Source organism: Oryctolagus cuniculus, chromosome 2 (assembly GCF_051225735.1).
Source record: "Oryctolagus cuniculus isolate XC-2025 breed Fujian yellow rabbit chromosome 2, ASM5122573v1, whole genome shotgun sequence".
Classification (NCBI taxonomy): domain Eukaryota; kingdom Metazoa; phylum Chordata; class Mammalia; order Lagomorpha; family Leporidae; genus Oryctolagus; species Oryctolagus cuniculus.
The window spans coordinates 117,320,919-117,348,021 of record NC_142868.1 but is presented as its reverse complement, the minus strand read 5'-3'; the positions used below and the strand labels follow the sequence as shown (position 1 = coordinate 117,348,021).

The window sequence follows — 27,103 nt, the reverse complement described above, 5'->3', positions numbered from 1 at the left end:
GTGTAATAAAGAAGGAACACAATAAAAAGGACAGGACTGGCAATATTTTAGTCCTCAAGTCGGGTGCTGGTTACATGAGGATAGATTTTTACATATTCACCATTTTTTTGTGTATACCAAACGATAGACATTTCAAACAAAAGTCAGTTGTTGCCTGTCAAGGTTCTATAAACTCCAGCCCTGTAATAAGACACTGGAGGCAGGTGACAGGGACACCTTGAGCAAAACGTACCTGGTTCTCAGCTTGTCACCCACAGACTCAGCATGGTTTCGGAGCAGGCCAAAGAGTGGTCTCTCTTCATACTGCTTGGTGTATTGGGTCAGCAGTTCCCGCACCACCACCTGTGCCAAGAGTTTACCATGCATCAGCCATGGCTCAGAGACTTGGGAAATGCCAGAGTGCAGTCCAATATAGTCTATCTATAGCAGCAAACGCCAGGGGAGCATCCACGTACAAGACCCCGGTCCCACCCCGGGCCTGTGTCTCCCGTAGCTGGTGTTCGGCGTCTCCCACACTACGCTCCATCCCTCCACAGCTGACTCCCAAGGCCCTAATTACAGCTCCCAGCTTACGGCTGTGCCTCCCCTGCCTGTATCGGCCACCAACACCTGTTCTCAGACCAACTGTTTTCCTTGACACCTTTAGGGGAACCTGCTTGCCTTCCGCCACTGCTCTGTTCGCTTTTCCACCTTGGACATTCTCTGGCCAATTCGGCCTTGGGGCATAGAATGAAAGTGTGTAAGTAAGAGAATCTTTATCCTTTCCCTCCCTCGGCAGCTCCAAAGCTACGATTTGGGCCTCAGAGGCAGCATGCTTTCAGGTTTGTTCAAAGAAGGAGTCCTTGGCTCCTGCTGCAGAGAGAGGAGCTCATATGAGAGTTAGCAACGAAGCACTTGATCAGCGAGTGAGGCCATCTCAGGCCAGCCTGTCTCCTGTGAATCCCCACAGGACGCTGCCATGGCAGGAGTGAGGCCGGGTTAGACCAGCAGAGGAACCACAAACAGCTGACCCTCACAGTCTTGAGCTAACGAGTCGTTGTTAGCAATTATGTTTTTGGGGTGTTGTGGTACAAATCCACATAACTTTTAAAACAAGCCCATTTTCTCGTGCTGCTGACCCTTTGGGGAACGATTCGGTGACGGAAGCTGTGAGTTACCACGGGTGTTACAGTCTCCGGACCCAATATTTTATTTGATAAATGGCAGAAAGGAGGCGAAGACGGCTCAGCCACCACCTGGACCAAGCATGCAAAGATGTGCTTGTACTCACCTGACAGGTGTGTTCCCGATTACTATTTATGATATCCCATAGATACAAGTAGTTTCCATTGCAAATTATACCCGCAAGAGTTGCAAAATTAAAGTAGTACCGAGTCTCTCCAGCCCCACTAGCCCCAAAAGTGATCTTTTCTGTGAAAACCGTAGCTATCAAAACCAGGAAATTAAATTAGATTTTTATTCATGAACCATCTTAGTTGCAATAGAGATTTCATTATGTAAGTTGAAACCGGTAGTAGATCGTTTTGTAAAACAAAATACTGTTTACAATCCAAAGTATTTCATCTTTATCTAACTCTGATGTTTGACTTTTTTTTTTTTTTCTTGATAGGCAGAGTGGACAGTGAGAGAGAGAGATAGAGAGAAAGGTCTTCCTTTGCCGTTGGTTCGCCCTCCAATGGCTGCCGCGGCTGGCGCGCTGCGGCCAGCGCACCGCGCTGATCCGATGGCAGGAGCCAGGTACTTATCCTGGTCGCCCATGGGGTGCAAGGCCCAAGCACTTGGGCCATCCTCCACTCACTCCCTGGCCACAGCAGAGAGCTGGCCTGGAAGAGGGGCAACCGGGACAGAATCCGGCGCCCCGACCGGGACTAGAACCCAGTGTGCTGGTGCCGCAAGGCGGAGGATTAGCTTAGTGAGCCACGGCGCCAGCCACACAGCTTTTCTTAAAACAACTTGTAATTGGGTGAGTATTTGGCATTGTGGTTAAGAAGCTGTTTGGATTACCCGTATCTCCTATCAGAGTGCCTAGGTTCAAATCCAAGCTCAACTCATTCCAGCTTCCTGCTAACACATACACTGAAGGAAGCAGGTGATGGCTGCAGTCCTCGGGTCCCTGCCAACTACAGGGGAGACCCGAACTAAATTTCTGGCTTCCAGCTTTGGCCTGGCCCAGCCCCAGCCACCAAGGGAATTTGACGAATGAACACATGGTTAGTAACTCTTTCTCACTATCTCTTTCTCTCCCTGTCAAATACCTAAGATAAACTAATTAAATTTAGAAAGAATCTTTCATGTTAGAAAAAAAAATACCGGCTGGCACCACGGGTCACTAGGCTAATCCTCCGCCTGCAGCGCTGGCACACTGGGTTCTAGTCCCAGTCGGGGCACCAGATTCTGTCCCGGTTGCCCCTCTTCCAGGCCAGCTCTTTGCTGTGGCCCGGGAGTGCAGTGGAGGATGGCCCAAGTGCTTGGGCCCTGCACCCGCATGGGAGACCAGGAGGAAGCACCTGGCTCCTGGCTTCGGATCGGCGCCGGCCATGGCCACCATTTGGGGAGTGAACCAATGGAAGGAAGACCTTTCTCTCTGTCTCTCTCTCTCACTGTCGGCCTGTGAAAAGGGAGGGGAGGGGAGGGGAGGGGAGGGGAGGGGAGGGGAGGGGAGGGGAGGGGAGGGGAGGGGAGGGGAGGGAAGACCAACTTGTGATGTAACTTCAGCCTAGGCTGCGGTGGGTGGTGTGTCTGTGCTCCAGTCCAAGTGGGAATGCTCTGTATCTGCATAGACATCGCTCGCTGAAGAGGCTCTGGGGTGACTGTGCAGTCAGAAAGGCCAGGAGGACCTCATCGGCAGGAAGAGCCAAGCTACTGGACAGCCGACACTTGGAAACCGCGACTCTAAGCGAGTGTGCAGAATGATGCTATGAGATGCGTGTTTATATCACACATGTCATGCAATGCCGGGCAGGGTCACACCAATGAATGTTATTCTTTTAGATCAAGTTACTTCTCAAGGCAGCAAGGAAGCAACTGGCGTTTCTGCACTCTAAGTTTTCCACTGATTTATGCCAGCTACAGCGAAACTTGAATTCCAGCATCTAACAAGCAGCATTTGCTGCCAAGACAAACATTTAGAACCAATGGAATAGAAAAAAATAAGATTTCAGAGGAAAAACTCCGGACAGCCATAGTGTGACAAGGATGCGCCAGGCCGTGGGCCACGCTTGGGCTTGCACCTGTGTGATGATACAGTCACTCACAGGGCAGTACTTACGGCACTGGGGTCCCAAATCTTGCTTCGAGGAGACTTAGGCTGGACCAGCTACCTGACCAGCACCCAGCACAAGCTGCTAGTGTGGGATTCTCTGGGGCCGGCGCTATGTCGTAGCAAGTAAAGCCACTGCCTGCAGTGCTGGCATCCCATATGGGCACCGGTTCCACTTCTGAACCAGCTCTCTGCTATGGCCTAGAAAAGCAGTAGGAAATGGCCAAGCGCTTGGGCTCCTGTACCAGAATGGGAGACCTGGAAGAATCTTCTGGCTCCTGGCTTTGGATCAGCCCAGCTCCAGCCATTGTGGCCATTTGGGGAGTGAACCAGGGGATGGAAGACCTCTCTCTCTCTCTCTCTCTCTCTGACTCTGCCTGTCTGTAACTCTGCCTTTCAAATAAATAAACCTTTAAAAAAGAAATAGTGTGAGACTCCTTGTTAAAATGTATTCAGAATTTTAAGCTGGTGAGAACAGAGCATCGGTTTAAACCAATCATAAGCCCTTCTGAGCAGAGGACCCTGGATCTGTGCACAGGTCTCACCTCATGAAGCTGGCCCTGGCCTGAGGGATTCCGATGGGATTGCCAAATAGAATACAGGACACGCTGTTAATATGTGGACAGCCGGCGTGGCAGGGGACACACATTACAAAATTCTCCATTGTTTATCTGCAGTGCAAATGCCATGGGACATCCTATTACTCTTTCATTTACTGCAGCCGGCAATCCTGGAACCGGCAGCTCCAGGGTCATCCAAGGGGGTGAGGATGAAGGGAAGACCACCCCCAAGAATTTCAGATTTCATACCATCAGGTAAGATTCCATTTCATTCCATCAAGGTAAGATTTTTAAAGAAAGATTTATTTTATTTATTTGAGAGGCAGAGTTACAGAGAGAGAGAGAGACAGACAGACAGACAGAGACAGAGACAGAGAGAATCTTCCATCTGCTGGTTTACTCCGCAAATGACCACAACAACTGAGGCTGGGCCAGACTGAAGCCAGGAGCCAGGAGTTTCTTCTGGGTCACCCACATGGTACAAGGACCCAAGCACTTGGATCAGCTGCTGCTGCTTTCCCAGGTATGTTAGCACGGAGCTGGATTGGAAGTGGAGCAGCCAGGACTTGAACCGGTGCCCATATGGGACATTCAGGTAGTGGCTTTACCCACTACGCCAAGTGTCAGCCCCCAAGGCAAGATTTCTTTGAGGAGAAAATTTTGAAATTTCCTGACTAGAAGGAATGAAGAGAGGAGGGGGTGGAAAAGGGAAGAGGGGCAGAGAGGGAGAAGAGAGGGCAGGAAGGGCTTCTTTAACACTAAATACACGCATATCTAGCTTTGCCTTAAACGTGGATTTGAACTCGAAGAGGAATGGACGGGTCTGAAGCAGTGACTTTGGCCTAGCAACGATCCACTTACAGTTCCAATGAACTAGACAGTGTTTCAGTTAAACCTGAACCAAATCTGCCTTCTCCTGTCCGTGTCCTTTCCCTAGAAGACAAAAAAGTGCACCCTTTGTGGTTTCGTTCCTGCATTCCACCACATCGTCGGCACACCTGTAGTGTACGAGGCGCTTACTGTTTACATGCAGTCTAATGGTGACTCAAAGGATGAACAGGGGACGTCTGTCCCTCAGGGTGGGAGACCAGCAGGTGCACACAACACGCTTGACAGCATCAATGAGGAGTATGACAGGCACAGAAGAACAGCAAGTCAAGAGCAGAGCCCTTTCCAATGAGGATCAGGGAGTGCTTCCTGGAGGAGGAGAGCTTTTGATCTGAATCTTAAAGGATACGTAAGCTTCCTTCATTTGTTCCATTCATTTATTCAGTTCCTAATCCCTGCTAGTTCCTTAGAGAATCTACTCAGGCTAAGCTGTTCCAAAGTCCTTAGAGATGGAATAACTACCTCAATCCTGATGACAACTTAGGGCAATGAATGGAATCATCCCATTGCCCAGATAAGACAATCGAGGGCTAGTGAGGTTAAGCGAACTGCCAGGGTAACACGGCCAGGAAGCAGTGGACTAGGACTTAAACTGAGTCCTTGCTCTGGACAATCACACACCCAAACTTTCCCTCCTGTATGTGCTGGGCGCTGGAGGGACAAAGAGAATGCAGGGACCCTGATGTGTGGGGAGGCAGACAGGACAGACAGCAGGACAATCTAAGGTGAGGAGGCAATGAGTAACCTCAAAGCCCGGTGGGCATGGGAAGGCACTCACAGCTGACATATGTCCCAAGCCTGGGCAGGAGCGGGGAGGGGAGGCATAGGTTTCAGGGCTTTGGGAAGGGCCCCTGTGGGGCAAGACGCACAGAGAAGCATGAGTGGCCCAGAGTGTCGCCACAGTGAGACCAAGGGCCTTGGCTGCCAGCCTGCTGACCCGGCTTTATCTAGAGGAGAATGGTGACTAAATGGCAACCAGAGTGTCCCCACCTGGAGGCTGATGTGGGGTAGCAAGGGGATGAAAGATGGGGCCAGCATTCTGGTGCAGTAGGTTAAGCCGCCCCTTGCAATTCCAGCACATCCAACATCAGCGTGCTGGTTCAAGTCCCAGCTACTCTGCTTTCTAATCCACTCCATGTTAATTTGCCGGGAAGGCAGCAGAAGATGGTACAGGTACTCAGGTCACTCATGCGAGAGTGCGGGAGTTCCTGGCTCCTGGCTTAGCCTGGCCAAACCCTGGCAGTTGTGGCCATGTGTGTGGGGGGGAGTGAACCAGAAGATGGAAGATCTCTCTGTCTCTCCCTCTCTGTTGCTCTGCCTTTCAAATAAAGAAACAAATCTTTAAAAAGAAAGAGGCTTCCAAAGGATCCAGCTCTGCTGTTTCCTGTTAGAATTTCTGACCCCAGAATTTGTGAGTACAGCAAAGCAGCTGTTGTCGCAAGCCCCCAGGTGTGGAATCGTGGGGTGGCCTGTTAGGCAGTAGTGGACAACAGGGACGGGGAGTTCTTCCGTCCCCTGTTCCTCTCCCCGGGTCCTTTTCTCCTTCCGCCCCACCTCTTCCCTTCGCACTCCACTTTAAACTCCCCCTCCTGCCATCCAGCTCAGAGCCCCCCCCTGAGCCGCTGCAGACGCAGGCTGCCCCCAGCTCCCTTCCCTCAACTGGCTGCTTTGTACCAAATAGGGACTTGAACCAGGGGGCCTGGGAATCAAATCGTCACAATGCATAGAAGCCCACGGGAGAATGAACACGGTGCTTGCAGTCTCAGCACAGCCTTCATTGAGCCCCTAATGTGTGCCGAGCACATCGCCGGTGTTAAGACATCCACCCCACCAGGGTTACGATGCCCCTCATTTTGCAGGGTGGGGGAAGGGGGCTCCAACTCTCAGTGAGGCCAAGGTGAGGATTTCACAACCAGTCAGTGTCCGTGAGACTCTTGTTGGCCACAAGGCCACCCCACCAGTCCTGAGTGGGCACCCTCCATACAGAGCCCCCTCCTGGGCAGCTTCTGTAGTGACTGCCCAGCGTGGGCACTTCCTGTCACCAGTGGCAACCTCCTAGGAATGGCTTGGGCCAAAGCAAGGGACCTCTTGGTACCCACTTTTGGTATCCACCCTCCCCAGGGAGGGGTGCTGGCTTCCTCCATCAGTCTCTGGGCAAACTGTCCACAGTGGAAACTTCCAAAAGAGTTGGCAGGCTGGAGCCGAGGGTTTGCACGTACTGTGTGCCAGGCCCCACAGATGGGTTTTGTTTGCCCCTCTCCACCCCATCCCCAGCTATTTCCTATCAAAAACAAATTGTGTGTTCATCTTTTCTTGAAAAATTGCAATTTCTAGGAAGCCTGAATCTATGTCTTGCTACTCAAGGCAACCATCAGTGGGAGCAAAGAAGCAGCTATTGCCACACTCCAGGGGGTGAGGGTCCTGCAGGGGCCTGCTGTAGTAATTTAGGTCCCTGCCTGGCCCTGAAGGTAACTGATTTGATGACCGTAGTGTCAGTCTTGTCCACAAATCCCGTGCAGCTGGGAGTCGCCCATGATACCCGTCCCTGCGCCTGTCCAGGGGCCTGCCCGATGCACCAGCCATCTGCGGCCCGCCTAGCTCACCAGCAGCACCTATACTGTGGGCAGTCACACTCTTACACCCCACTGATTTTCTTTCTGGACCTAAACTGCTTTCCAGAAAGGTCGTGGGAAACATCTGGTGTGGTCACAGCTAGGGCATAGGTACCCTGGGCAGCCCTGGCCACAGGGCCCGGGGGCATCGGCTGAGGGCTCCTGGGGAGAGCTTCCCCTAAAGCCCTGTCTTTCCTGGAACTGCAGCAGCTGTAGTGCAGCGGGCTCATCCTGAAGGCAGATGGGTCACTGAGCCGGTCTTGGGGTCACGCGGAAGATGGGGTGTCCTTGTGGTTTTCACCATGTTACTTGGGCATTGCATGCAGACAAGTGTGGCCTGGTTGATAACCAACCCCACTAGCAACTGGATCCACATCAAATTCCTATAAACCTGTGTGTCCCCAGTCCCGGCTCAGGGCGTCCTGGCCGCTGTGTGCAGGTCCCAGGTTCTCCCACCCCGGTCCCCTGCCTCTCCCAGGTCCCTCTCACTCCTGTCTCACTTTCAGCCAATTTTTCTATAGTTCACACACGTATCATCCCCCATCCAACACTCAAGCCCTAATCACCACCCCCACTGCCAACCACAGCCACACAGGGTCGTTGGAAGATGTGTTACTCATGTACGTGTTTGTTTATGGAGAAGGGAAAATAACTGAAGTTTTGAGTCTGCAATGAAGCAAATAATAAAATGGCAATGAGGAGAAGGTAAGAAAATAAATCCTAGGAAGTTTTTTTCAACTTGAATAATGTACAAAGCCCTTCAGAAGGAAAAAAGAAAATGCTCCTTAACACCCAGTGTTGACTTAAGTTGTTTCAAATTAGAGTGTTACTTAAACATGTTCAAATATAACACTAGATATAAACACCTTATGTTTATAGCTCTTGTTCAACTATAAACTGTGAAATTAAATCCAAGCAAAACCACGAACCAGTGAGATCTAACCAACAGCCCTAATGACACAGGCAGACTATGCTGCAGCACCCACCTGGCCCCCCCGCCTGCTGCCAGGGTTCCTTTGTTTGGGTCATAGCTTGGCCCTCAGGGAGTGGGGGAAAGAGAGCCCTACTCATGGCTCTCTGTGGCTTGCACAACCCCACTCCAGGTAGCACACAGAATCACACACACACACAAACACACACCCCGCCGCTGCCTTCCCTTGACACACACCAGATTCTTTAGTCCTAGAAAACCTACTCTTATTTCCTCCTTGGTTCCCGGTGACTGAGCTGTGTTCTCTGGTGCTAAAGGACTTCTAAATACAGGGACCGGCGCTGTGGCTCACTTGGTTAATCCTCCGCCTGCGGCGCTGGCATCCCATATGGGTGCTGGATTCTGTCCCGATTGCTCCTCTTCCAGTTCAGCTCTCTGCTGTGGCCTGGGAGGGCAGTGGAGGATGGACCAAGTGCTTGGGCCCTGCACCCGCATGGGAGACCAGGAGGAAGCACCTGGCTTCTGGCTTTGGATTGGCGCAGCGCTAGCCATAGCAGCCATTTGGTGAGTGAACCAACAGAAGGAAGACCTTTCTCTCTGTCTCTCTCTCTCACTGTCTATAACTCTACCTGTCAAATAAATTAACAATAAATAAATAAATAAATAATAAATACAGCTGCCTGTCTTATCCACCATTTCACTTGCTGTGGCTTCCGTGACCCACTGGTGTCTGAAAACAGGACATGGAAAATTCCAGAAAGAAGCAACTCATAAGCTTTAAAGAACTTTTATGCCGTGTCGTTCTAATTCATCTACTTTATCATTAGCTATTGAGCATGTCAGACTGTGCCTGATTTATAAACTAAACTTTATCAGCGGTGTGCATGGTTATGAAGAAAACAGAGTGTCTGTAGGATTTGGTACTCAGCAGTTCCAGGCGTCTGCTGAGGTCTTGGAACGCATCCCCTTGTGAATAAGTCTTTGTCCAAAGACAAAGGCTGGAAACCACAGCTTGCAGGCTCTGGTTGTATGGTTGTTACCAGATGATGCAAACCCCACTCAGGCTATTTCTGTTTAGATTATCATCAACATTAAAATATACAATTAACACATTCTTGTCAAGAACTCATAGACCCCGATTTGCAAAAACCAGCGCTGAAATCAATCTCGTGGCAAAACTCCGAATCTGTGTGGCAAATGAAGGCATGGCTTTGGGTTGCAGGGAAAGAAAGATAAACAAGGGGCCTGGATTCGGAAGGCTCCCTGTCTCCCCCGCTCACACAGGGAGTCCTCGCAGGGAGCTTTCAATATTTAGATGCTGCAACATCTGGTTTTGAAAAAATCAGTGACAGCTTTGCACACGGGTCAGTGGATTCAGAAAGAAAAACACGACGTCTGCGCAAACCACCTTGGTCAGCTTTTTGAAAGTCATCCTGAAGCCCCTCCAAATTCCCAAAAAACGAGGGATCACATTTTGGAAGTGATTCCTGTCCATTCTATGCCCGAACAGGCCCCCAGGCCCCCCTCCTCTGACGCCAGCACCAGCCTCCTGCAGACCAGATCTCTGCCCCAAGCACGCTGCTGCCCCCACCCCGCCTCCATCCTCCCGCCTTCACCAGGCCTCTCCTGCCCCTCTGGACCCATGACCCGCCCCTTTGCGCCTCCCCCCAGGATTCTCAGCCATCATCAGGGGTGATTCTGGATGACACGCCCCATCTGTAGATTGCAGAGAAGGTCGCTTGAGTCATTTGCTCCCTCTTCAGCTGAGTTGGGCAAGCCCTCCCCGCCGCACATCCCTGAAGCCACTCCAGGAGGCCCTCAGAAGAGGAAGCAGCTGATGTTTCAGGGATCAGAGCTGCTGTCCCCCACGTCCCTGTCACACCTGTGCCAGGTGCTGCTGCCGCCTGGGCCTCAGCCCAATAGCACTTGATGCTCCATGGTCAGGTCTGGATTGACCTACCCTTTGCCTCTGATTCTAGAGGTACCTGCACCATTCTTCTGGCAACACCTGCACCTGCTGATCACTGGGGCTCACCGACAGCCAGAGGAGTGCCCCCCCCGCCCCAGGAATGTTCTTTCAGGTTCACTCTGAGGCTCCTTCCTGGAGCACAGGGAGTCCAAGATGTCCAGCCTGAGGCCCAGTCCTCACCCACAGCCAAACCCGAGCTGTCCCAGGGTCTCAGTCTAGCACCTGAAAAATGTTACTTCTGGTTGAACTGCAGAAAAATAAGAGGAATTAAGAATTTAATTGACTCCTGGAAGAATTGGGACTCTCCCTAGTATGGGAATGGGAGACCATTAGGGCTGGAAGATTAAGGGTGTGTGTGTGCACGTACAAGTATGTGTTCATGTGTGCGCGCGCGCACATGTGTGCTCACGTGTGTGCATGTGTGTTCGTGTGTGCATGTGTGTTCACATGTGTGCATGTATGTTCATGTGTGTGCATGTATGTGTGATGCATTGGCTTCTGTTCTCTGGCAAAGCCCTTTCTTTCTTCATTGTTCTTTATTCCTTCCCTTCCCTATTGTTTTTTATATTTAATGGAGGGACTTTAAAAAAATGTTTTAAATCTACTTGAGTCTTTCGATTCCAAACCATATTAATCAGCCTCCAGCCTTCCCCCCAGCCCCTTACTTCTAATACCTCGCTGCAGAAATCCCCCCCCTTAAGCAGCTTGCCTTCTGCCAGCAGGAGACACTTCCAGGGCTAGGGTCAGGGTCAGGCACATTCCCGTGTCCTGTTTTAGTCGCTTCGTGGGGGGAGCCTGCTTTTCTGGGGCAGTTCTGTTTCTTCCTGGCGTCTTATTGCGCCTTTCTGCCTCTTGTTTCAAGAAGAAACGTGCACCTTTCCATGATATCGCCAAAATCTTCCGGCTTCTTGCTCGTGCTGTTCACAGCACAGAGGTCACTCCCTCTTGATCCCCTTGGCTTCCTGCTCTGCCTGGACTCCCTGCTTCCTGGGCTGCTGCACGGCCACCGTCCAGTGCTTCTGTTCACGTACTCTGCTTGGGTGAGCTCCACAAAGCAGCCCTGTCTTTTAACTTCTTCATGTCTCTTACACTTTCCTGCAGTTCCCCCATATGTAACAACTTTAAAGAAAACGCAGGGGGCTGGCGCCGCGGCTCACTAGGCTAATCCTCCGCCTCGCGGCACCGGCACACCAGGTTCTAGTCCTGGTCGGGGTGCCGGATTCTGTCCCGGTTGCCCCTCTTCCAGGCCAGCTCTCTGCTGTGGCCCGGGAGTGCAGTGGAGGATGGCCCAAGTGCTTGGGCCCTGCACCCACATGGGAGACCAGGAGAAGCACCTGCCTCCTGGCTTCGGATCAGTGCGGTTCGCCGGCCACAGCGGCCATTGGAGGGTGAACCAACAGTAAAGGAAGACCTTTCTCTCTGTCTCTCTCACTGTCCACTCTGCCTGTAAAAAAAGAAAAAGAAAAGAAAAAGAAAACACAGGGAAGAATGAGAGTTTGAATCTCCGTCAGTCTTTATTTTGCCTTGTACTTGGCCAATAATTTGGCTACAAACTTTTACGTTGAGAAAAGCTTCTTCGGGACTCTAAAGGCAATGTTCCATTTTATTCTAGAACCTGACACTCAAAGTGTGGGCCACAGGTGAGCCACCATGGCTTCCCTGGAAGCTGGCTGGAAATATAGAGCCCCCGTAGCAGAACGTGACTTTGAACAAGACCCCTCCTCCATCACCACCAACAGAGGCTGTAGAGCTGACACGTGTTCTTCCACCACATCAACATGGCACTGCTGCTGGTTGACCTCTGACCTCTCCCTTAGTAATTAACACAGTGCCTCTTCCATCTGAGAGCTGGGGGTCTCTCCTGGTCCTCACCTGATGTTCTGAAATTGCCCAGGCTGTTTTAGGCTCTAGCCTTTGCTGGTGGACACTGCCAATCGCCGGACTTGTGCTTTCTTCAGATCTAAGGCATTCTTTGATTTTGGCCTGCCTGTCTGCTTTGACTGCACCCTCTCTCAGGAACGTCCTGGGTTCCCTAGGTTGATCATTGGTGTCTGGGAGCCTTTCCCTTTTCGTCTCACTGCCCTTAGTCGTCCTGATGTGCATTCTGAGAAGTTGTCTCCCATGGTTCTCTAGTCCTCATCTGAGACTTTGTAACCTATAAGTTGTACTTTTCAACTTTGCAAGCAAGGCAAGACCATCAGATGATGCTGGGGAAAACCCCTGGGGAGCCGGTAGTCCCCGAAGACTCAGACTTTCATATAGGAAAGCACACACCTGCGTGGCCTTCCTCTGCCCGCCCAATTCAAAGTTAGTCAAAACCACAGGAGATCAACGGGCTGATGTCCTGTTACTTGTACATAACACACATCAGCTGGCCTGCCCCACAGCCCCGCCCCGCGAAGGAGCTCCTGCCCCCACGGCCTCTGCTGCCCGAGCTGTCCCCACATCACATCTAGGCTGAGCCTAACATCTAGGATTTAAGCAGGAACACGGACAAGGGAGGTCTTGGTCTCACGGCTGCCCACTGCAGCCCTGGCACTCATTTCTGCAGACTGCAGGTGTGAGAGTACCGTTGCCAGGCTTCCAGCCGCGGGGAGCATATCTTGGCTACCAGCAGTTCAAGGAGCCCCTAGGATATCTGGGGCTGGCATTTTGGCACAGCAGGTAAAGCTACTGCCTGTAACGCCAAGCATTCCACATGGGCGCTGGTTCATGTCCAGGCTGCTGCACTTCTGATTCGGCTGCCTGCTAAGGGCCTGGGGAAAACAGCAGAAGACGACCCAAGTGTTTGGGCCTCTGCCATCCACGTGGGAACCCGGATGAAGCTCCTGGCTCCCAGCTTCTGCCTGGCCCCTCCCTGGCCACGGAGGCTATCTGGGGAGTGAATCAGTGAATGGAAGACCTCTCTCTCTTTTTCTGTCTCTCTCTCTCTCTGTCTCTATAACTCTGCCTTTCAAATAAATAAATAAATCTTAAGAAGAAAAAAAAAAGCCCCTCCATCCATCCAGAAGGGGAACCCCTGCTTGGTGTGTAAGCAAGTTAGCCACAGGTTGTTTGCACATTTGTGCGATACGTGCAAAGCCCCCTGCCTGGCATTCTTCAGGAAATCTGTCAGAGTGGATTAGGAAGGGGTGGCTCTCCAGGTATCTAATGAAGCAGAAGGAAGTTATAATGGGATTTCATGGGTGTGGGGAGTAATTGGATTTGGTGGAGGGTATAATTAAATTTCACCAAGGGCCTGCAACCTCTGCCCTGGGAAATAATGAAATAATGAAATGGTCAGAAACCCTCCCATTGCGCTTCAAGGAAAACAGGGAAGCCTGCAGAAACTGCCGCACACCTCCCAGCACCGGCCTCTGCTGCTTCGGGATTGCGAGTTTCCCTTCAGGTGGAGGGGCGAATGCACGGCACAGAACACAGGCACGCAGCTAGACTCTCTGGGCCCTGGGCTCTGAACTGCCGTCTCTACTTTTTTTTTTTTTTTTTTTTTTTTGACAGGCAGAGTTAGACAGTGAGAGAGAGAGACAGAGAGAAAGGTCTTCCTTCCATTGGTTCACCCCCCAAATGGCCGCCACGGCCGGCGCTGTGCTGATCCGAAGGCAGTAGCCAGGTGCTTCCTCGTGGTCTCCCATGCGGGTGCAGGGCCCAAGCACTCGGGCCATCCTCCACTGCCCTCCCGGGCCACAGCAGAGAGCTGGACTGGAAGAGGAGCAACCGGGACAGAATCTGGCACCCCAACCGGGACTAGAACCCTGGGTGCCGGCACCGCAGGCAGAGGATTAACCTAGTGAGCCGCGGCGCCGGCCCATCTCTACTTTCATAGAGGAGGTAAAGCAGGACCCAGTGGAAAGGAGGGCAGCCTCCCCCCACTGGGCAGACAGCACCAGCATGGGGGAAGGCACCAGCACCACCTCCCCTGGCACCGCGCAGGCGTCACCCGGGACCCCAGGCAACCTGAAAAGCCCAGAGCGCATGGCAGGACATGCATCCGATGGGGTTCCTGCCAGTATGCCCACCCATGGCGAGCAGGCCGGCTGACCCCTCCCCAGCACGAAGCTAACACACTCGGTCTCAGTCCCTCACTCCTACAGCCCAGGCCTTCCCAGGGCAGGGAGGCTGTGGCTGGCAGGTGTTGTGATGGGGAAGCCGGCTGTCCAGATGTTAGGCAGGCCTTTGTGGACAGGCCTGGCTCTGCCCGAGTCCCTTTCGTGCTGTCAACCCGGTGACACAGCAGGAGGGACCTCTGCCTCTTTGTGGGGGCAGCACCCTCCTGAGCAGGACCTTGGCTCCCGGCGGCTCAACGTCCCGCACACTGCTGCCGCCACTGTGAGCAAGAGTCCTCCTTTGCCAGCCTTGCTCCCGCTTACGTGACAGACAGCAGAGGCCCCCTTTCTCCTTGTGCTGCCCCTGGGGTCCTTAGAAGCTGACCCCTACCATGATGAATCAAATGGCCCTTCCAAGGCACTCATGAGAGTTTTGAAACACTCACAAGAGTGTTGAAAACCTCCCCAGCTCGGGTCACCAGCAGGGATGCAGACTGTGAGCTCGCGCAGCGCCTGGACCGCTGGGTGCTCCTGACGAGCGGCCTTGGTACAACGTTTAGGCAAGAGGCAGACCCGAGAAGAGGCCACTTATTTTATCTGTAGTATCGGCTACTCACGATCAACCCCAGTCTCAAAGGATTGGTATCTGTCGGAACTCTCAGAGAGCAAGATAGCACACCCACAAAACTTTTCTGATAGCATATGGATATAATTCTTCTGTTACCATTGGTTATTGCTTTTTTTTTTTTTTTTTTTTTTTTTGACAGGCAGAGTGGACAGTGAGAGAGAGAGACAGAGAGAAAGGTCTTCCTTTTCTGTTGGTTCACCCCCCCTAAGTGGCCACCATGGCCAGCGCTGCGCCAATCCGAAGGCAGGAGCCAGGTGCTTCCTCCTGGTCTCCCATGCGGGTGCAGGGCCCAAGCACTTGGGCCATCCTCCACTGCCCTCCCGGACCACAGCAGAGAGCTGGACTGGAAGAGGGGCAACCGGGACAGAACTGGCACCCTGGACCAGGACTAGAACCCGGTGTGCCGGCGCTGCAGGTGGAGGATTAGCCTAGTGAGCTGTGGTGCCGGCCTGGTTATTGCTTTTAATCTTTTACTGTGCCTAATTTACAGGTTGAACTTCATCACAGGTCTGTTTGTATAGAGAAGGTACCACACAGTGTATAGGCCTCAGGACTGTCCATGGAGTGAGCAGACACGGGGTGGGGGTGGGGGGATCCTCAGAAGGCACTCGCCGGGGCCGGTACCATGCTCACTTGGTTAATCTTCTGCCTGTGGTGCCAGCATTCCATATGGGCACCAGGTTCTAGTCCTGGTTGCTCCTTTTCCAGTCCAGCTCTCTGCTGTGGCCTGGGAAAGCAGTGGAGGATGGCCCAAGTGTTTGGGCCCTGCGCCCGCATGGGAGACCAGGAAGAAGCTCCTGGCTCCTGGCTTCGGATTGGCACAGCGCCGGCTGTAGCGGCCATTTGGGGAGTGAACCAATGGAAGGAAGACCTTTCTCTCTGTCTCTCCCTCTCACTGTCTGTAACTCTACCTGTCATTAAAAATATTAAAGAAAGAAAAAAGAAAAAAAAGATAAAAAGAAGGCACTCGCCAAGAACACGGAAAGACTATGGTTATCCAGCCCAAGTTCATTGCAATTCCTAAATAATTCTCCCCAAGTGCTTTCCCGCACTAGAGAGGCTCTGAAAGTTATACTGAAGAGGAGCAAGGAGGACTGCCTCGGAGAGCCATGTGATGCTGGACTTCCCAACGGCTGCGCTAGGTACCCTAATGGCGTTCTCAAAACATCGGAGTTCCCCGTTCAGTGAGTGGCCCTTCCACTATAAAAACCAGCCATCCTCCCTATCAAACACCTTTAAACACATGGAGTGTCTTTTTGAATCACTGAGAGCCCTCCCAATATAGATACTGATACTTTACAGTATTTCTTTCTAACGTTATGCATACATAAGATTTTGTTGGTTTTATTTCTCTAAATATTTTTTTAGATTTTGACATGATTGTACACTCATTTGTAAGAATGTAGTTGTCACAATTCAGTATTTAAGAAATAATTCAGGAGCCAGCACTGTGGCATAGTGGGTAAAGCCACCGCCTGCAGCACCGGCATCCCATATGGGCGCCGGTTCAAGTCCTGGCTGCTCCACTTCCAATCCACCTCTCTGCTGTGGCTGGAAAGCAGCAGAAGAGGGCCCAAGTACTCACATTCCTACCAATCATGTGGGAGACCCAGAAGAAACTCCAAGTTCCTGGCTTTGGGTTGGCCCAGTTCCAGTTGTTGTGACAATTTGGGGAGTGAACCAGCAGATGGAAGATCCGTTTCTCTCTCTCTCTCTGTGCCTCTTTGTAACTCTGCCTTTCTAATAAGTAAATAAATCTTAAAAAGAAAAAAGAATTTAAAAGAATCCCATGAACCCTTCACCCAGTCTCTTTGGGGTACACCCTGTATCCTTATAATAAAGTATCCCAACTGGAAAAGTGGTATCGGTATAAGCCAAATTGTTTATCAGCTTTTGCTATTTTTACATGCAGTTGTGTGTGTGTATGTGTGTAAGTGTGTATATGTGTATGTATATGTGTGTGTGTGTGAGACAAAGAGAGAGGATTTAGATCTATGGGATTTTACATGTGTAATATGTGTATATATGCATGTGTGTGTATGTATGTATATGTATGTGTGTATATAGGTATGTATATGTGTGTGTGAGGCAGAGAGTATTTAGGTCTATGGGATTTTACATGTGTAGTGTGTATATATATGTATACATGTGTGCATGTATATGTGTATATATGTGCATATGTGTATGTATGTATGTGTATGTGTATATGCATGTGTGTGTTAGTGTGAGACAGAGAGAGAAGATTTAGGTCTGGGATCTGACATGTGTAATGTGTGTATATGTGTATGTGCGTATATATATATGTGTGTATATATGTGTATGTGTGCATGTATATGTATGTTTGTATGTGTGTGTGTGTGAGACAGAGAGAGGATTTAGGTCTATGGGATTCTACATGTGTAGTGTGTGTATGTGTGTATATATGTGTGTATGTATGTATGTGTATGTGAGTATGTGTGTGTGTGAGTGTGAAACAGAGAGAGAGAGGATTTAGGTCTATGGGATTCTATATGTGTAGTGTATGTGTGTATGTGTATGTGAGTATGTGTATGTGTGTGTGTGTATGTGAGTGTGAGACAGAGAGAGGATTTAGGTCTATGGGATTCTACATGTGTAGTGTGTGTGTATGTGTGTATATATGTATGTATGTATGTGAGTATGTGTGTGTGTGTGTGTGTGAGTGTGAGACAGAGAGAGAGAGGATTTAGGTCTATGGGATTCTACATGTGTAGTGTGCGTGTATGTGTGTGTATATGTGTGTATGTGTATGTGAGTATGTGTGTGTGTATGTGAGTGTGAGACAGAGAGAGGATTTAGGTCTATGGGATTCTACATGTGTAGTGTGCGTGTATGTGTGTGTATATGTGTGTATGTGTATGTGAGTATGTGTGTGTGTATGTGAGTGTGAGACAGAGAGAGGATTTAGGTCTATGGGATTCTACATGTGTAGTGTGTGTGTATGTGTGTATATATGTATGTATGTATGTGAGTATGTGTGTGTGTGTGTGTGTGAGTGTGAGACAGAGAGAGAGAGGATTTAGGTCTATGGGATTCTACATGTGTAGTGTGTGTGTATGTGTGTATATATGTGTGTATGTATGTATGTGTATGTGAGTATGTGTGTGTATGTGTGTATATATGTGTGTATGTATGTATGTGTATGTGAGTATGTGTGTGTGTGTGTGTGTGTGTGTGAGTGTGAGACAGAGAGAGAGGATTTAGGTCTATGGGATCCTACATGTGTAGTGTGTGTGTGTATGTGTATGTGAGTATGTGTGTGTGTGTGTGTGTGTATGTGAGTGTGAGAGAGAGAGAGGATTTAGGTCTATGGGATTCTACATGTGTAGTGTGTGTGTATGTGTGTATATATGTGTGTATGTATGTATGTGTATGTGAGTATGTGTGTGTGTATGTGAGTGTGAGACAGAGAGAGGATTTAGGTCTATGGGATTCTACATGTGTAGTGTGTGTGTATGTGTGTATATATGTATGTATGTATGTGAGTATGTGTGTGTGTGTGTGTGTGAGTGTGAGACAGAGAGAGAGAGGATTTAGGTCTATGGGATTCTACATGTGTAGTGTGTATGTATGTGTGTATATATGTGTGTATGTATGTATGTGTATGTGAGTATGTGTGTGTATGTGTGTATATATGTGTGTATGTATGTATGTGTATGTGAGTATGTGTGTGTGTGTGTGTGTGTGTGAGTGTGAGACAGAGAGAGAGGATTTAGGTCTATGGGATCCTACATGTGTAGTGTGTGTGTGTATGTGTATGTGAGTATGTGTGTGTGTGTGTGTGTATGTGAGTGTGAGAGAGAGAGAGGATTTAGGTCTATGGGATTCTACATGTGTAGTGTCTGTGACTGCCTCCACAGTGAGGACACAGATCGGCCCCGTCACCGAGGTCCCTCCTGCTACCTTTCTGAAACCACCGTCGCTGCCCTCCTTTTGCCTCCCTCATCATGCCTGGCAATACTGATTTGCTCCATTTCTATATTGTATCATTTCAAGAGTGTTGTTTAAGTGGAATCATACAGTATATAACCTTCAAAGACTGGTTTCTTTTTTTTATTGATTTTTTTTTTAATTTGACAGATAGCAGTGAGAGAGACAGAGAGAAAAGTCTTTCTTCTGTTGGTTCACTCCCTAAATGGCCGCTACAGCCAGAGCTACGCCGATCTGAAGCCAGGAGCCAGGTGCTTCCTCCTGGTCTCCCATGGGGTGCAGGGCCCAAGCACTTGGGCCATCCTCCACTGCACTCCCGGGCCACAGCAGAGAGCTGGACTGGAAGAGGAGCAATCGAGACTAGAACCCGGTGCCTATATGGGATGTCGGCAAGGCAGGCGGAGGATTAACCAAGTGAGCCATGGCGCCGGACCCTAAAGACTGGTTCTTGAATGTGGTGTCTGCATTATTGTAAGAATCAATAATTCCTTAGTTTGTTGATTATTTGAAAGATAGAGTGACAGAGGGAAAGAGAGAGAGTGTTCCATTCACTGATTAACTCCTCAAATGCCAACAGTCAACGCTGGGCTGGACTGGGCCAAAGCCAGGAGCAAGGAACTCCATCTGGGTCTCCCACATGGGTGACAGATACCCGAGTATATGAGCCATAGCCCGCTGCCTTCCAAGGTGAGCATTAGCAGGAAGTGAGGGTGGGACCCAATCTCAGGCACTCCAGTATGGGATGTGGGTGCCCCAAGCAGCACCTTAACCTGCTGTGTCACAAGGCCCACCCCAATAACTTCTTATTACTATGTAGTATTCCATGATATGGATGTATCACAGTCCTTTTAAGTGTTCACCTATTGACAGGAAATTCATTTTTTTTAAGATTTATTTTATTTTATTTGAAAGACAAAGTTACAGAGAGGCAGAGACAGGAGAGAGAAAGAGAGGTCTTCCATCTGCTTGTTCACTCCCCAAATGGCCTCAATGGCTGGAGCTGGACTGATCCGAAACCAGGAGACAGGAACTTCTTCCAGGTCTCCCACATGGGTGCAGGGGTCCAAGGACTTGAGCCATTCTCTGCTGCTGTCCCAGGCCATAGCAGAGAGCTGGATCAGAAGTGGAGCAGCTGGGTCTTGAACCCACACCCATATGGGATGCTGGCACTGCAGGCCAGGGCTTTAACCTGCTGTGTCACAGCACCAGGCCCAGGAAATTAGGTTGTTTTCACATTTGCTATTGTGAATAAAGCAGCTATGAACACTTGGTGTGAACATAAGTTTTCATTTCTCTGGGAGTAAATGCCAAGTGTGTAATTGCTGGGTTGTGCAGTAAGCACATGGTTAGTCTTCTGGGGAACAGCTATGCTCTTTTTCTGGAGCGTCTATAACCTTGGGATATACGAGTGATCCAGTCCGTCTGCTTCCTGGCCAGCAGGGTGTGTTGCTAACTGCATATGTTATCTTAGTGTCCCAGAGGAACATTTTACTGGGGCTTTAATTTGTATTTCCACAGTGGCTAAGCAAGTCTGTGCATCTTGTCATGTGCTTATTTGCCATTAACATGGCCTCTTCAGGGAAATGTCTGTGCATGTCTTTTGCCCACTTCCTAATTGGATTGCCTGTTTTTTTTATTGTTGAGTTTGGGGAGTTTTTAAATATACTTTAGGCCCAAGTCTTTTGTCAGATATGCAATCCCATTCATAGGGTCTTTCACAGAACAAAATACCTTACTTTTGATTAAATCTAGTTAATCAGGTTTTCCCTCTTATGAGTTGTGCTTTTGATGTCAAGTCAAGAACTTGTTGCCTTGCTCTAAGTCTCAAAGATTTTCTGTTAAATTTTTTTTTCTAAAAGTTTTATAGTTTTACATTTAAGGCAATAATCCATGTAAGGTTTCTAGAATGTGAGACCTAGGTCAAGGTCCATTGTATGACTTTGAGTGCTGAATTACTCCAACACCATTTGTTGAAAAGGCTGCCTTTCTGGGCCCGGCACTATGGTGCAGCAGGTTATTGTCCTGGCCTGAAGCACCAGCATCCCATATAGGCACCGGTTTGAGACCCGGCTGCTCCACTTCCAATCCAGCTCTCTGCTGTGGCCTGGGAAAGCAGTAGATGGCCCAATTCCTTGGGTCCCTGCACCCACGTGGGAGACCCAGAAGAAGCTCCTGGCTCCTGGCTCCTGGCTCCAGGCTTCAGATCGGCGCAGCTCCAGCCGTTGCGGCCAATTGAGGAGTGAACCAGCAGATGGAAGATATTCATTCATTCTCTCTCTCTCTCTCCCTCTCTCTCTGCTTTTCAAATAAATTAAATAAATAAATATTTAAAGATAAATAAATGAAATAAACGAAATTGTCTGAAGTATTTTCTCTGCATATCTTTTTTTTTTTTTTTTGACAGGCAGAGTGGACAGTGAGAGAGAGAGACAGAGAGAAAGGTCTTCCTTTGCCGTTGGTTCACCCTCTAATGGCCGCCGCGGCTGGCGCTCTGCAGCCGGCGCACCCCACTGATCCAATGGCAGGAGCCAGGTGCTTCTCCTGGTCTCCCATGCGGGTGCAGGGCCCAAGCACTTGGGCCATCCTTCACTGCACTCCCTGGCCACAGCAGAGAGCTTGCCTGGAAGAGGAGCAACTGGGACAGAATCCGGCGCCCCGACCGGGACTAGAACCTGGTGTGCCGGCGCGCAAGGTGGAGGATTAGCCTAGTGAGCCGCGGCGCTGGCCTTCTCTGCATATCTTGAGCAATGCAATCTCCTTCTGAGACTGACAATGCACACAGTGGCTCTTCTGCTATCGTCCCACAGGTCCCTGTGATTCTGCGCGTTTCTGAATTCTCTTTCAGGCTGGGTAAATTTTATTGACCTGCCCTCAGATTTGCTGATTCCATCTTCTATCTTATCCACTCTTTTATCAAGGCCACTCTGCAAGATTGTAATTTCAATTATTAAACTTCAACACTATCATTTCCGTGTGGTCCATTTTATTTCTCCTACTTCCTTGCTGATATTTTTTATATTCTTTAAGTATTTTAAGAGGATTTGAAATTGGACTTGAAGTACTTTCATGAATCCCTGTCATATAATTCCAACATCTTCTTCTTCTCAGTGTCAGCATCTCTTGATTTTTCTCACTTAGTTTGTGGTTTTCCTGGTCCTCTGCATGATGAGCGATGTTCCCACTGCATTCAATGTATTTGGATATTTTAAGATACCAGGTGGGCACTTGGCCCAGTGGTTAAGATGACATTTGGGATGTGCCTGCATTTACGTCCCAGCTCCATTCCTGACCCCAGCATCCTGCTGATGCACACTCTGGGAGGCAGCAGGTGATGGCTCAAGGGCTTGGGTTCCTGCCACTAAGCTTTGTCCTGGCCCAGCCCTGGCTATTGTAGGCATTTGGGGAGTAAACAGCAGAGGAGAGGCTCGCTCTCTCTCTCTCTCTCTCTCTCTCTTTCTCTCCTTCTCTCCCTTTCAATTAATTTTTAAAAACTGAAACCCTATTTAATCTTGAGGGGTAGTAAGAGATCCTGGCGGGTGTCCTCTTGCCCCTACATCCACCAACACCAGCTTGACTGACTCCCACGACCTTGTTGCAGGCAAAGTGGAGTGAAAGTTCAGCTCCCCCATGGCCCTGCTGACACCAGAGGAAGCGAATGAGGAGGCAAAGTGCCAATTAGCCCCCTTCCCCCCACCTGCACTGTGCCTCCCTGGTGCTGGGTGAGGGAAGAGGCTCCTGTGACGGCAGAGTCAGGGTCAGGTGGAGGTGCAGCTTTGGTTAGGTCCTGCTGAAACGGCTGGGGAGAGCTGTCAGGTTCGCTAGTGTGTCCCCCTGGGGTAGAGTGATTTCCTGTTGTTAGGCCCCCTCTTCCTGGTCCTTCAGCTTAGGACAGCAGGCTTTTTCCTGGAGCGTGTTTTGCCTGGGGCATATACGGGACACAATAAAGAAAGCCACAGAACGTGTGCCATTCTATTCCTCGACTCCGAAGTCACCAGACAGCCATGGAGTCTCCCTATGCTTGTCTGTCGTGTCATGTCCTTGGTGAACGTCAGGACGGAGGACCTGCGAAAGATGGGGTTATCCACCTGGAAGTCCCTACTCTTTTTAAAAGACAAAACATTGGGGGACAGGCATTTGGAGCAGCAGTTAAAGTGCTGCTTGGGATGTCTGCATCCCCCATCGACCCAGCTCCCTGTTGATGCACCTGGGAAAGCAGCAGATGATGGCTCAAGCACCTGGGCTCCTGACACCCACATGGGAGACCCAGATGGAGTTCCTGGGTCCTGGCTTTAGCTTAGCCCAGCCCTGGCCCATGGAGGTTTTTGGGGAGTGAACCAGCAAATATATGATCTCCCTCTCTCTCCCCCACATTTTGCCTTTCAAATAAATTTAAAAAAATAAATTGAAAAGCAGGGCATTGTGATCACAATCTACATACACTTTTGTACCATTTTTACTTACCATAAGTTTTTCATTTTTGTGACACACAGAACTCTTTGCAAGTTTGATTACAAATGCGGTATCATTCCCCACTGAGTAGTCTGAGCATCATTTACATAATCATTTTCTTATTGCTGAAAATTTAGACTCCGATGTTACTCTATAATAAATAATGTACTAATCAAAACACTTTTGCCTGTCTGTGTTTGGGATTATTACCTTAGGATAGAGTCCCAGAAGTAGAATTACACACAGCCCAAAAGCAACACGCGAGAAGACCCCTTGTACCCTTACCAGAGGTGGGAATTCAACATGCGTTCTAACGTGCCCAAGAGTACACATGTCTTAATATGCATCTCTTTGATCACTAGTGAGGTTGACCAGTTGCCCTCCTTTTGTAAATTGGCTTTTTATGTCTTTTGCCTGTTCATCTTCTGGGGTTTCTATTTTCCTATGGAATAGCTTTCCTAGCAGAAGAATCTGATTCAAAATGTACACATAGTTTCCTTAAACCAAAGAGATATAATTCAACACCAAAGATCAGCTAAGAGAGAAATGATGTAATCCCGTTCAGCTACTGCAAACACAAGTGCCTAGCAGAAGAACACCCACCAATTAAAGACTCCAGCTTAAGCTAACGCATGGAGCACCTCCAAGTGATGGATAACTCTTTAAATTAAAGATGTAACAAGAACAAACATTGCCTGACTCTTACCTGAAGCATAACGACATTGTCACCTTCAAAAGTCACAAACACATCTGTGTCACACTTCAGGCCCGAGATCCGGTTCTCCATCATGTAACCCTATTGCAGGACGGAGAAAAAACACACTGTAACTTTGCAATCCTTTCATTCCACAAGGCTGTTCTCTCTAAAATTAGAAAACACACAGAAAATAGGACCATCTTCTACTGCTTCCCAGGCCATAGCAGAGAGCTGGCGGAAGTGGAGGGGCCGGGACTCAAACCGGCGCCCATATGGGATGCTGGTGCTTCAGGCCAGGGCATTAACCCGCTGCACCACAGCGCCAGCCCCAGAAAAAAAAATTTAAAGAAAATCACTATATTTCTGCTGCCCGGAGTAACTACTGTAAGAATTTGGATCCATCATGTTAGCTTCTGGTCTGTAAATACCATCTTGAGCACTGCGTTCACAGTTACATCATATTTTCCCAAAAGATTTCAGCAAATTATGCTGATTTTTTTCTCTCTTCATTCTAAATCTTATGAATTCTAAAAATGTCAAGGTGTGAGTGATTTTACCCTACCATATGCAGGAGAATACTACCCCCATCCCCAACAATCTCTCTAAAAATCAGCAAACAGATGTACAAAAAGTCTTGGGAGGCGCCACAAAAGCCTTACGTTGCCACTCTGCATCGCAGTATCACAAAATACTCCTCACCACACATTCGCACTCCTCCCGGTTCCTTCTTTCTTGATTCTACTCCCTGCGGTCCTTTCTCACACGGCGGTAGCCTGCGGCTTGTCTGCAAAGTGCAGGCCCTGTCTGCACACCCGCGCGCTGGAGACGCAGCAGCTCTACAGAGGCAGATGTGACGGAAGCCAAGCTTGGCTCAGCCTGGCCCCAGGCCTTCCCTTTCCGAGGGGAAAGCTGCACACTCCTTCCAGCTCACCCTCCTCGCCAGGAAAGCTCCAGAATCTGTCCCAGTGTCCCAGATGGTTTCCAGGATTGCTCTGCCTGAGTCAGTCACAGGCAAGGTGCCTGTCCTGCCCCTTCTCCCAGGCACATGTGCAGTCAGGTAGGATATAACAAGCTCTAGTGCCCGAGGGGCCTCCTTCATTTCTAAAAATGACCTGGACTTCCAGTCCTGCTGCCCTCAGGGCTGTGTCATCACTGGCCCTGGGGCGTGGCCACCTCCATGTTCTCCCCTCAGCACCACACAGTGTGGTGGCAACACCTGCCATTTGTGGGAGCCCTGGGGTCTTGGGGAACCCATTGGAATCCATCATTACTTTCACTAGGATAAGTTGATCTTATCATGGATAAATAAGTCAGAGACATTTCCAACCTAGAGAAAGTCACTTTTTTTTTTTTAAAGATTTATTTATTTATTTAAAAGGCAGAGTTACAGAGAGAGAGAGAGAGGTCTTCCTTCACTGGTTCACTCCCCAGGTGGCCGCTACAGCTGAAGCTGGGCTGATCTGAAGCCAGGAACCAGGAGCCAGGAGTTCTTCCAGGTCTCCCATGTGGGTGCAGGGGCCTAAGGACTTGGGCCTTCTTCTACTGCTTTCTCAGGCCACAGCAGTGAGCTGGACTGGAAGTAGAGCAGCCGGGACTCGAAGCAGAGCCCACATGGGATGCCGGCACTGCAGGCAGTGGCATTACCCACTGTGCCACAGCACCGGCCCCTCCACCCCACAACTCCCAGATTAAACGCGTGAGGTAGGCAAACCACGCGAAATCAGGGGCATCATCGTGCCTCAGAGGGCCCCGCGATGGTGGCAGCTAGCTGACTCATTTCACCCCTCTCACCCTAGCCTGTCCTCAGGACCCACCGCAAGCCGGGGGCCACGCTGGGGCCGTGACCCAAGCTTCATTCGCTCCACTTCATCCTTCTCGTCCTCACAACAGCCCAGTGGGCATTCCCCATATTTTACAGATGAAGACAGTGAGGCTCGGGAATTCTCTCAGAAGGTTCTGGAACCTTCTCTCAGATTCTGGAGTGCAACAAAATCAGCACTAAATATACTGTGGGGAGCAACTGAGACTAGACTAAGTTACTGGAATTAAGACTTATTCTATGCATCTGCTCTCCCACAATATGGCGCTGAGGGAGCAAACAACCTCTACGCAGCTGCCTCATCAGTTTGGTAAGCGGCAGGAGCTGATCCTGCTCCTGATTGGAGGAGAGCAGAGTACTCGGCGTGTGGGTAGCAGAGTTGGGATTGGTGGAAGAGGACTATAAAGGAGGAGAGAGACAACATGCACCAGGAACATCTGAAGGAACATCTGAGGAACATCTGAGCAGCCCCCGAGAGAGCCGGCCGGCGGTGTGCCGCTCCCCCGCGGAAGCTGGGAAAGCGGCGGGGGGTGCCGCCCCTCCGCGGAGGCTGGGTGGGGGGGTGCGGCAGCTAACCCGGGACGGCGTCGTTCCTCCGCGAATGAGGGAACGGCAGCTAACCCGGCAAGGGCCGAGCAGATAAAAGAACAGCGCAGGGTCTGGTGTCGTTCCTCCACGAATGGGGGAGCGACAATATACTACTTTACTGTGGAGACGAAGCGCTTATACCTAGCTGAGTGCCCAAAACGGTAACGCTGAAGAAACAAAACACTTCCCTGAGCCGTTTGCGGGGAGAAGCAACAGGTTCCTAGCTGCTCTCTGAGGCTCTTGGGCTTGCTCCCCGCACACCTGCTCTGCAAACCAGGTGATCAGGGCTTTAAAATGCTGCTCAACGCATAGCAGAGACAGCAAACAGATGCCAACGGGCTCTCAGAGAACAGGGCCATGGAGTTTGGTGAACACAAAGATGTTTTATTTGGGAGCAGGTGCGTGGCCCAGTGGTTTAGACATCTGCACCCCACATCGAAGTACCTGGGTTCGAGTCCTGGCTCCAGTCTTTACCCCAGGTTCCTGGCAATGCACACCCTGGGAGGCAGCAGATGATGGGTCATGTCATTGTATCCTTGCCACCCACGTGGAAGGCCTGAACTGAGTGTCTAGCTCCCAGCTTTGGCCTGGTCCAGCTCCAGTTATTGTTGGACTATGGGAAGTGAATCAGACGATGGGCTGTCTCTCCCTCTCTCCCTTTCTGTCTTTCAAATAAATAAAAAATACATAATTTAAAAAGATGTTTGGGGGC

At 49.9% G+C, this 27,103-nt stretch overlaps 1 protein-coding gene across 7 annotated transcripts in view; it reads right to left on the bottom strand.

Annotated features, from left to right (window-relative positions):
• The window catches only part of ACOXL (acyl-CoA oxidase like), a 371,290-nt gene that overhangs the window by 126,019 nt on the left and 218,168 nt on the right, over positions 1–27,103 (bottom strand). For all 7 annotated transcript variants that reach the window (XM_089326093.1, XM_089326094.1, XM_089326095.1 and 4 more), the window contains 2 exons: positions 23,994–24,083; positions 233–342 (listed from right to left, as the gene is read on the bottom strand). In XM_089326093.1, the coding sequence (XP_089182219.1) occupies positions 233–342; positions 23,994–24,083 (200 nt within the window). The remainder of the gene's footprint in view (positions 1–232; positions 343–23,993; positions 24,084–27,103) is intronic.